Source organism: Macaca mulatta, chromosome 6 (genome assembly GCF_049350105.2).
Source record: "Macaca mulatta isolate MMU2019108-1 chromosome 6, T2T-MMU8v2.0, whole genome shotgun sequence".
Taxonomy (NCBI): Eukaryota; Metazoa; Chordata; class Mammalia; order Primates; family Cercopithecidae; genus Macaca; species Macaca mulatta.
The window spans coordinates 111,809,390-111,820,987 of NC_133411.1; the positions used below are offsets into that span (position 1 = coordinate 111,809,390).

Genomic DNA, 11,598 nt, shown 5'->3' on the forward strand with positions numbered 1-11,598 from the left:
TAAAATAGTTACCTTACAAGGTTGTACAAATATTAGATGAAACAATGTACATAAGCATTTATCAGGATACCTGGAACCTAAGAAGTACTCAATTAATACCACCAATGGTTATGATGAATAATCATTGGTAATGTAATAAAAGGCATAAGAAGTTATAAAAAAAACACTTGTCTTAAACCTTAGTTTTCAAGGAAAATTAATTATTTCTATAACAAACCATTTGATAGTTTTTGAATAGTCATAATTTAGACCATCAGCCTTCCATAACTGAACAAGGCAGAGTCTAATACCAGAGTTAGGATTTTATGAAATAATTATCACAATACAGGATCCAAGAGCTGAGTTTATTTTAGGACATCTAAATAAATAAACAAATAACCCAAATCATGCTTCTCACCTCTCAGTAGCAGTCCCTTGGCTGGGTCCCCAAGTCCTAGAGCAAGTCTGTAGTTGTGTGTGGGAAGAAATCCACGGACCAGGGAGACGGGGAGCATTTGATCAAGAAACAGCATCTGATCCTATTTCAGGTCAAGGCAGCCATGGCAGGGATTCAGTGCCCTTGGCAAAGCCCTGACATAGAAAAAGGCATGGAAACAGAAAACAGAAAATTCAACTTAATATGTTGTAAAAGGGAATTTTTCTTGGACTTTCTTTTGCTTTCCATCTGCCATTAATAAATCTCTGCAAAAATATAGTTAACTCTTCCCAAAAAGGACTTCTATTGAGTCCATGTTACAGATCTGGAACTGTCATAAGTAGGGGCAAAGAGAAATAAACATAGTAATTGTCTTCATGGTGATATATACATGCTTCAAATGAGAAAGAATCCATATCTTGAGTACTGATATGGCCCCAGCACAAATAATAGTTCCTGATACTAGTGGTTTAATAAATTGTTGTTGAAAGAATGAATAAATAAATCAACTGAGCTCACAAAATAGATAACATATGAAAGAGACATGAAACAAAAAAATTATAGTAGAGGGTGGTAAGTGTAGTGATAAATACACAGCGTAGTAGGAACAGTGGGGCCTAGGGGCAGGTGGCAGGAATGGTGGTAACCAACCCAATCTGGCAGAAGCAGTGGCTAGGGAGTAAGGAAGGTTTGGTCTCTTCTGTTTGCTGTTAAGCACATGTGACACAGCACTGTTACATGATGCTGACTACAGGAATGTGTTAGGAAGGCAGAAATCCAGGTCAAACCCTAGAAAATTGCCACTACTTGATCGGGTTTTACTTAGAAAAATTGAAGTTTCATATGTAGCAGTAGTAGTAGATCAGCTTCTCACTTTTTTTCCACATTTGTCCTTGATAGATCTTATCCAGTTTAAGGTTATTAAAAACCCTAATAAAGGACCTTCCATTTATTCATCATTCCTTATTATGTATTGACTCCATATCAGACACTGTGCTAGGCACAGGGGGATACAAAACTAAGGAATATCCTTGCAGAACTTACAATCTAATTTGTTGGCTTTCTAACAGTCTTACCAGATTCTTCTTCCCTTCTTGCCTATTTCTTTCTGCATCACTGTCTTCCCCCTTTCGTCTAATCTGCCGCTATCTTTTTCCATGATGCTGCCTTCAGCCCTGGTTAAAGACCTAACAGGACAACCCCAGGCCTGATTTTCCTGACCATAGCCCCTTGAGGGAGTGATGAAGCCTGGGAAAGAGTACAGGGAGAGACACAGCGAGGGAAATAATGAAACCCATTGGGAGTTCTGCCTCCCCATAAGGAAAAAGAGTCTATCCTTTATGGAGATAGGCAGTCCTATTGGGAACATGTAGGTCACCTACTATGCTTGGAGAATACTCAGCATGTCATGTCCTTTCCCTTCACTTATGTCTTACATAAAGAAGAAATGACATACATGGATCCAAAGCTTTCTCAAGCAAGACATATACTGTCAGTAGAAATAGTAAAGCTGAAGGCAATTATTCCTAAATTATAATAACCAAAGATTGAAAAATTTTACAAATTATTGGTAACAATTCTTTCCTCATTAAAAAAAAGCTGTGATTTATTGAGCATTTACTGTATATCTACAGGTACTGTTCTAAATGTGTCACATGCAATGTCTGATCTCAGCCTTACAGACAGGGATTCTCCTTGATCTTTCTTTTCTCAGAGGAGAAAACTGAAGCTCAGAGAAGTAATTTATCAAGATCACACAGCCAGTAAGAGACACAGGCAGAGTCAAACCCAGCTTGGGCCCTTTATGTATGTCTCGAAAATATACCGCCTTTCTTAAAAATTAGAATTGCATACAGACAAGAGCCAGGTCTTGCTTTATCATTCACAAGTTCCTGAATTTAAGTTGGAAGTTGAGTGCATGGGTTGAGGAAGATGACTGGGACTCATTTTGAAATGTGCTATCTTTTTTTAGCAGATTCTGAACACAAACTCGAGACAAGTTCAGGAAGAGTACTGGGAAGATTTAGAGGTATGCCATGACCTTTTAGAACCCTTTATGTTTGGTTCAAAGTCAACAAGCACATGTCTTTTAAAAAGCAAGGAGATATTTCATATTTTGTCTCTGAAGATAAAGCACCTTGTATACAGCTTAGCATTTCCCAGAGTAAATACAGAATGTACACCATAAACTAAACTGAAGTGCATGGGTCTGGCAGCAGATTTCCCAGTTTTATTTTTCCCATTCTGCATTATCTAATTCTCTTCCCCTGCCTTTTACCTGGCTTCATTTGTCTTCAGCAAATTTTCTGTCACTCCTGTTGGCATGTCAATGTTTGTCATAGTAAAGATGACCTTTTCTTAAAGTCATTGAACTGAGGAGCTGCTCCAGGGAGGCTAGTTCTGGGCAGAGAGCTGGAGAAAAGCAGGAGGTGAAATATGAAATATTCCCGCAGAAATACATAATACTCGGGAGCTTTTGTTTTTCTTCTTTCTTTTAATAGTAGCATCTATATGGCTCTGAAGGATAGGTCTCTTTGTCTGTTTTTCTATTTTTTAAAATAAATAAAATAATCTCCCCTTTCCCATCCCCACCTTCTGACTTTGTTTACCATTTAAGAATTTACAAGGAAACAGAATCACTGCTGCAAACTTAACCCAATTTGTTATTGTTTGGTTTTTTTCAGGAAAGGGAAGTGGAGGCTTAAACCTTGGAAATTTCTTTGCAAGCCGTAAGGGTTACAGTCGAAAAGGGTTTGACCGGCTTAGCACCGAGGGCAGTGACCAAGAGAAAGAGGAGGATGACGGAAGTGAATCAGAAGAGGAGTATTCAGCACCTCTGCCTGCACCCGCACCTTCCTCCTCCTGAAAACCAAGCTTTGATTTAGATTAAGTGAGATTTACCCAGAATGTCAGATTCCTTTCCCTTTAGCACGTTTAAAGTTCTGTGTATTTAATTGTAAACTGTACTAGTCTATGTGGGACTATACACACTTTATTTACTTCGTTTTGGTTAAGTTGGCTTCTGTTTCTAGTTGAGGAGTTTCCTAAAAGTTCATAACAATGCCATTGTCTTTATATGAACATAGACTAGAGACACAGTCCTCTTTTTCCATCGTAGTACTAATCTAACTATGGAAGATTTGCCCATTTACACTTTGAAACTTTTTGGTGGATGTAAATAACCCCATTCTTTGCTTGAACACAGTATTTTCCCAATAGCACTTTCATTGCCAGTGTCTTTCTTTGGTGCCTTTCCTGTTCAGCATTCTCAGCCTGTGGCAGTAAAGAGAAACTTTGTGCTACATGACGACAAAGCTGCTAAATCTCCTATTTTTTTAAAATCACTAACATTATATTGCAATGAGGGAAATAAAAAAGTCTCTATTTAAATTCTCTTTTAAATTTTCTTCTTCAGTTGGTGTGTTTCTGGGATGTCTTATTTTTAGATGGCTACACTGTTAGAACACTATTTTCAGAATCTGAATGTAATTTGTGTAATAAAGTGTTTTCAGAGCATTAGCTGTCAGAGTGTATTTTCCAGTTTTTGCATATTTGCAAAAATTTGCAAATATTTTACATGCAACTTTTATAATAATTACACAAACCCACAAAGATTAGAGAAACTTACTCAATGTCTTCCACCAAAATAAATGTGTGTATTGTACAAAATTTAGAAGATACTTTGTTAGGTAGCCAATATAAACTAAAAACCAGCCTGAGTTTACATACATTTGTAAAGTCAGGCTCTTCTAAAATCCAAAGAGGGTTTTTGCCTACATATCAATCAAAGGATAAATACTTTAATAAAAGGTGGTCACAGAGGAAACCTGTATCTCAAATTACATATGCAAATGATCCATCAGTAGGGATCACTAATAATAGTTTTCCTTTTAAAAAATAATTTCAGGCCAGGTACAGTGGCTCAAGCCTATACTCCCAAGACTTTGGGAGGCCAAGCAGATGATCATTTGAGCCTAGAAATTCAAGGCTGCGGTGGGCTATGATCAATCCACTCTACTGCAGCCCAGGCTGCAAAGTGAGGTCCTTTCGCTAAAATAAAATAAAATTCCCATGCATCCATAGGAATATATTCATCTTTTACAGTGACTGCAAATTAGTTTTAAAACATCTTTTTCATAATTCATCAATGCAAGTTAGTAAGAACCAGATAATTTTCCACTTTAAAATGACAGGAATCTAGAATTCTTTTTCAAAAATGCCAGCCTGTTTTTCAGGCATCATAGTAGTAGTTGGAATAATACAGATATAATTGACTAATCGTAAAGTACATGAGAGTACAGAAGGGAAATTGGGAAACAGTAAGTCTGCTAGGGCATTACAATCCTGTCCTAGCACTCCACTTTTATTCTGCCAACCTGGGTTAATTGAAGATGGTAGCCTGGAAAGTAATGAACATTGACTTCAGGCAATCTTTCCACTGATTATTCTTGGCTGAACTTCATTTATGGAGTCAGAGAAGGCACTGCCTGAGAAATGCCCCAGAGGAGTGAATCCTAGGCCTAGCCACAGTAGAATCACCTGGAGAATTTAAGAAAATATTTTTGGGCACTCGCTCTTTCCAGCGATCTTTATTTAGTTGTCTGACAATGGAATACAGGTATAGTTCATGTTTTTAAATTTGTTCAGGCGTTTCTAATGTGCGATCACAGTTGAAAAACCATTGTCTTCAAGAATGGCTATTCTATCTTGCCAATTACAATAAGTGGGTAGCTATATTATCACATAAATTATAGTTTACAGATGTTTGGAGGGGGAGGACAGGATCTGAGTTGTTTTAATATGACTGTTAGCACCAAAATCTGAATGCCTTAATTGTTGGATGTGTTAAATTGGATAATTAAAATGGGCATAATTGACTTATTAAAAAAGCAAAGGGAAACATCTGTGCTTTCATTTTTTCTTCTATTAAAGTACCTAGAGAATATGATTTGGGAGAGTTAAAAGAATAGCTTGTCATTCACTGAGTTGGCCCTGAATTCTCATTTGCATAAAATCTTTTGTTCTAAGCTTTCTTCTTTAGTTTATTAAATCAGCATATTATTTTTCAAAATTACCATGCATCTTTTAACTCTCATCCAGATGTTATATAAAATCAAATATTTAGGAAGCTGAATGACAATTTAATCCATAGACTTTGTATTAGAGCTTGTTTCCCAGACTGTCACCTACATGTAGCTCAAAGTTGATGTAGCCTACAGCAATACTTCGCAAACTTTAATGTGGGCAAGAATCAACTGTGAGTACTTATTTCAGAAGTGCTGATTTGGTCCCATTCCCATAGTTTCTGATTCTAGGTGGGTCCTAGAAATCTACATTTTTAAGAAGCATTCCTTGTGATTTGAATTCAGGTGTTCCATAGTTCATCTCCAAGAAACATAGTGCTACAGAGAGTAGTTGAACTTTAAAACATTCTTAGGCACAGAAAGTAATATTCTCAAAGATGTGGTCTCTGTAGAGTGATTGTTAGGCCTAGAAGTCATCAACCCCAGTGCCTCAAACTCAATTCACAAAAAGACCTAGATGCAAATTATCCTCAGGGCCAGAACTTAGCAGCAGCGTCTTCCTTTAGTCCCCTGATGCTCTTTATTCCACCAGGGAAATAACTTAGGTGCATGAAAAGGCCACTAGTGGCCTCCCAATAACTTCCTTTTTATTTTTGAATCACATCTAAAGGCTAGAATAAGCAAGTCTATTTGGAGTGTTTTTATAGTATAATGATTTAATTAAGAGAATATAATCATTGATGATGGTAAATACGATTCCTGTTCATAGCCTTAAAAATTTTGAAACACCAAAACACAAAGATGTCTATCACATATCCAAAGTACTGATATAAAAAAAGGACATGTGGCCGGGCGCGGTGGCTCACGCCTGTAATCCCAGCACTTTGGGAGGCCAAGGCGGGCGGATCACAAGGTCAGGAGATCGAGACCACGGTGAAACCCCGTCTCTACTAAAAATACAAAAAATTAGCCGGGCGCGGTGGCGGGTGCCTGTAGTCCCAGCTACTCAGGAGGCTGAGGCAGGAGAATGGCGTAAACCCAGGAGGCGGAGCTTGCAGTGAGCCGAGATCGCGCCACTGCACTCCAGCCTGGGCGACAGAGCGAGACTCCGTCTCAAAAAACAAAACAAAAAAAAAACAAAAAAAAAAAGGACATGCATTTTTCTGGGTCTGAAAATAGAGTATACACTGTACCATCATACAGAAAGGATTTACCAATGAAGACCTGATTTAAAAAAGCACTCTTATTCAGATATACCAAGATATAATATAAAATAGGAGCTTATAAAAAACAAGTATGACAATAGAACCCTTTTTGTTTTTGAACAAAAATGCATTTTATACAAACTCCCTTAAAATGAGTAAGTGATAAGAATGCTGTATTTGAGGACACCGTGCCAGTCCAGTGTTCACTTCCAGCCCTCGCTGTGGAAAGTGACAGCAGTCATGTTGATATTTGAGCAGATGAGAGCCAGTGTGGGCAAGCTGCTCAAGGGTATCAACAGGAACAATCCTGAGAAGCTGGCCACCCTGGAGTGCTCTGTGGAGATGCAGGTCAAAGAGAATGCCTATGATCTGGAAGCCAACCCAGCTGTCCTGAAGCTGTACCAGTCCAACCCAGCATTTTTTCAGACCACGATCACTGCCCAGATCCAGCTGAAGGCCCTCACCAACCTGCCACATACCAACTTCATGCTGTGCAAATGCATGATTGGCCAGGCACATCAAGAAGAGTGGCCATCCGATGCATTTTGTACCTCAAGGACCTGGAGACCAGCCTCTTTCAGGCCTTCTGGCAAGCCTTAGATGAAAACATGGACCTCTTGGAAGGTATAACTGGCTTTGAAGACTCTGTCTGAATGCTTATCTGCCCTGTCATGGGTATCACCAGCACATTGACCGCTGACTGCTGGCCGAGATGCCTGGGTATCTGTCAGACAGCCAACTGAAGGTGTGGATGAGAAAATACACCTGGAGTGCTGATGAGTCAGGGCAGATCTTCATCTGTAGCCAGGAAGAGAACATTAAGCCCAAGAACCTTGTGGAGAAGATAGACTTTGACAGTGTGTCCAGCATCATGGCCTCCTTCCAGTAACGGCAGGTGTTTAATAAATATTTGTTGACTTAAAAAAAAAAAAAGAATACTATATTATACTATATAATTCTTCATGCCTTCAAAATATACATATATTGTCTAGAAAACTGATGGGTAAGTTGAGTCCTTTCTGATGCTAGTTCTAGCCTTGTACTTATTTGCCTAATAATTTTACCATCTCAGCAGGAGATTTCTCATGATAAAAACTCCTGGTAGTTGTGATTATCTGATTTGCTTATTTGGTAATTAATCTGTCATCTATAATTGGAAGAGTGTCAAGCACGCATGTAGCTAGAACAACACAATTGCACTGGTTCTTACAACTCACTTATACTTCTAGATAAGGAGACAGCGCTATTTGATATAATGGCCCAGTCTTAGCCATTCTGTTAAGTTTGCAAAGAACACTGGGTTAAGGTCACAAAAGATCTGAAATTCTGAGTTCTAGATTTGATGATTTTACATACCATTGTCTTAGGCTTCTTTAGTAATCACAAATAAATTGAAACAGGTTTAAGAACTAAACATGTTCTTGTTATAAATTCTTGTTATTAAGAATTACTGATGATATAATAAATGAGGAAAATAATAATCAAGAATTAATAATTTATTAATAAAAACTATTATTATTGTTTGATTCATATAACTGAAAAGCCCAGGCATGGCTAGATCCAGAGACTGAGATGAAACAAACAGGATTTGGCTTCCCTCTCAGTTTGGCTTTCTTCAATATAGGATTTACCTTCATTCAGACTCTCCACATATGTAGTAATGTCAGAGGATCCAGCCCGGGTCCCATGCCTGCCAAGGGCAAGCCAGGCACAGAGCAGTAAGGGGTGCATGAGTGAGCGAGTGTGGGGTCTGGCCACTGCACACAGCCAGGTATGCTGACTGTGACAAGGCAGGTAGCTCTCAGTGCTGGCACAGGTGCTGGCTCCCTGCAAGGCTGCAGCTGCACCAGGCACACCACAAGTGGCTTCCACTGTGGGCACCGGGGAATGCAGTGGTGCCCAGAAGCTTGGAGATGCCAGGAACTGCAGAGCCCTTAAAAGGGTGTCAATGACCTGCCTCGGGTGCTCCTAGGTCTGGGCTCCCTGAAGGGTCACAGCTCATCCCTCCTTCTCTCTTCTCTCCTTCTTGTCACCCACAATGTAGTGAGCAAGGGGCGTGTTTCAGCACTGTTTGTGTTACCACTCTTCAGTTCCACCACTAGGCAGGTCATGAGTTCTTGTCTCATGTCCAGGAAGAATGAGGTATGTGGACAACTGGAGGGTGAGTAAGGTGAAGAGGTGCTTTATTGAGTAAGAGTACAGCTCTCAGGAGACCCAAAGTGGGTAACTCCTTTCTGCAGGCAGTTCATCCTAATGAGTTCAGCTCTCAGTGGAGAGGAGACCTGGAGTGGGTGAGCTCCTCTCTGCAGGGAGGTCATCCTGATATCTGCTCAGCTCTCAGCTGAGAGGAGACCCAGAGTGGGTAGCTCCTCTCTGCAGGCAGGTGCTCCCAATGTCTGCTCAACTCAGCTGAGAGGAGACCTACAGTGGGTAGTTCCTCTCTGCAGGAAGGTCATCCTGACGCCCTAGTATGGTTGAGTCCAGGGTTTTTATGGGTTTTAGAGGAGAGGAAATGCATGTTGATTGGTCCATGGGTGGCCATGGGCAAGTCAGATAAAGCACCGTAAGTTCTCACTGCGGTCCACAGAACTGGCACTCTGGGCCTCTGGCTTCATGCCATCCTGGGCCTGAAGGTGGAGCTTCACCAGGGACCTGCCCCTTTCTGCCCAGAAGCCTGTCTGTCTCCCTCCACCATCAACCTACTGTTCACCCAAACTGTGCCCAGGGCACCTGCAGGCTTGTGCCAAGTCACCTTCAGCAACCTCTCAGCCTCTCTCCTGTGCTCATTAGAACCCAAAGTCCAGAGGGGACCAGGGTGGCAGGGGCCTGGCATGTCAGCACTCCTCCTAGCATGCACACTCCCAGCCAGGTCATGACAGCACCTGAGCTTGGCCTCATCTTTGCTCCAAAATCACAGTGGGTGCCAGGAGCAGGGAAAGGCCAGGCAGTGAAAGCAGACATTTCTAAGCCTGTGGGAGTAACAGGGGCTTCCTGGGTCCCCAACAGTGCAGAGATGTCTAGGTCCACAGCTGCGGCTGGGCTGTTACAGCCCCCTCCAACTTGGATGTGGGCGGGGCTTCTGCTTATTCCTGGCTCCTGCATTCCAGGAAGTATGCAGTCCTGGCTGCGCCTCCCCCAGGGCAGCCAGCATCATGGCAGCCTGCTCCTAGACTGGCCACAGCTGCCATCTGTAATAAAGGTGGCAGCCAGTAGTTCTAGGTTTAGATGCTACCAGTATTTACTCTGACACATATAGCTTCTCTTTCCAAAGAGTTCCAATACACTAACTGGCCTGATTTTGTTTGTGTCTATCTAGGTCAATTTTGTGTTACTATAAAATAATACCTGAGACTGGGTAATTTATAAAGGAAAGAGGTATATTTGTCTCATGGCTCAGCAGGCTATACAAGAAGCATGGAACTGGCATCTGCATTTGGTGAGGGACTCAGGCTGCTTCTGCTCATCGTGAAGGGTGAAGGAAAGCCAGCATATGCAGCGATCATATGGGGAATGAGGAAGCAAGACAGAGAGGATAAGGTGTCAGGCTTCTTTTAACAACAAGCTCTGGAGGTAGCTAATAGAGTGAGAACTCACCCCAAGAGAGGGCATTAATCTATTCATGAGGGATCTGCCCCCATGATCCAAACACTTTCTATTAGATCCCACTTCTGATCTTGGGGATCAAATTTCAATATGAAATTGGGTCAGAACAAACCGTATCCAAACTACAGCAATGTGCCAACATCAGAACCAGTCACTGGGGCCAGGGAAAATGTGATGCTGGATTAGCCAAGCCTCCATGGAGCCAGGGATAGAGTCACATTCCACAGTAACTACACTGATGATTCAGAAAGATTGGTTTCCCCAAGAAAACATAGGATACTATTGCTAGTTGAATAAGAGCAGATTCTATGGAAGAAAAAAGTGGATATTCATTACTGTTATATTGGGCCTTAACACTTAATCCATAATATTTCTCAGATAATGGGGTTTAATATAATAGCTATTTGTATAATGTTTAAATTATTACATTAAAAAGAGATATTTTATGATTAAGTCTATACTAATGAATTTATGAAGATAGTCTCAAATTTCCACAAACAATATTGAATACAAGAAGAAATGTTAAACTTTGTTTTGTTAAAATAACGTTGAAAACCAAAAAATACATAAACGTCCAAAAGTAGAGATTTGAGGCTTAAAAACTATCTTTATACTATATCTACACCAAAAAAAGTTGATAGAAACATCCAGTCAATAAAAGAGACAAAGTGATCAAGAACCAAAATTTGATGTTCAGTGAATACTACTTACTGTGAAACAAACTTGCAAGCAAATTAAGACGTTCTGTTGTCTCCACTTTTTATTTTGAAAATTTTAAAGCTACAGAATTATTGAAGACTTACAGTTAACACCCACGTATTCTTCACTTAAATTTATGGTGCTTAACATTTTGCCATATTTTCATTCTCTTTCTCATAGATACACACACATAAGTATAAATACACTAATTTATTTACTTTTGCTGAACCATTTGAAAATAAGTTGTATTATGTGCAATTTTTGTATACAGATTATACCTCAATAAGGCTATAAAAATGTTTAAATAAAGACAACAGGAGGAACTTGGGGTGGAAGCTGCATACATCGTAACTTTCACCCTAAATACTTCCATATGTATTGCCCAAGAACTAGGACATTCTCCTACATAACCACAAAACCATTACTACACTCAATAAATTTAACACATTCTTTATTATCAACTAATATGTAGCTCATATGCAAACCCTCAATGTCCCCACAAAGTCCTCTGGAGCTTTTGATTTTTCATCCAGGATCCAATTAAGATTCATACAATGCATCTGCTTATATCTGTTTTGTCTCCTTTCATCTAAAGTAATTCCTGTATCATTTCTTCCTTCCAAAACATGGACATTTTTGAAGAGTCCAGGCC

General features: G+C 40.1%; 1 protein-coding gene and 1 pseudogene across 27 annotated transcripts in view; both read left to right on the forward strand.

Moving 5' to 3' along the window:
- The window catches only part of PAM (peptidylglycine alpha-amidating monooxygenase), a 279,291-nt gene extending 275,360 nt beyond the window's left edge, over window positions 1–3,931 (forward strand). For 9 of the 27 annotated variants that reach the window (XM_015140495.3, XM_015140498.3, XM_001096156.5 and 6 more), the window contains 2 exons: window positions 2,388–2,444; window positions 3,100–3,931. In XM_015140495.3, coding sequence (XP_014995981.2) covers window positions 2,388–2,444; window positions 3,100–3,281 — 239 coding nt within the window. In that variant the 3' untranslated portion in view covers window positions 3,282–3,931. The remainder of the gene's footprint in view (window positions 1–2,387; window positions 2,445–3,099) is intronic. The other 18 variants (XM_015140497.3, XM_015140499.3, XM_015140501.3 and 15 more) reach the window with 2 other exon arrangements.
- Window positions 3,932–6,682: 2,751 nt separating this feature from the next.
- Window positions 6,683–7,667, forward strand: LOC707841 (eukaryotic translation initiation factor 3 subunit K pseudogene; annotated as a pseudogene).
- Window positions 7,668–11,598: the final 3,931 nt, after the last annotated feature.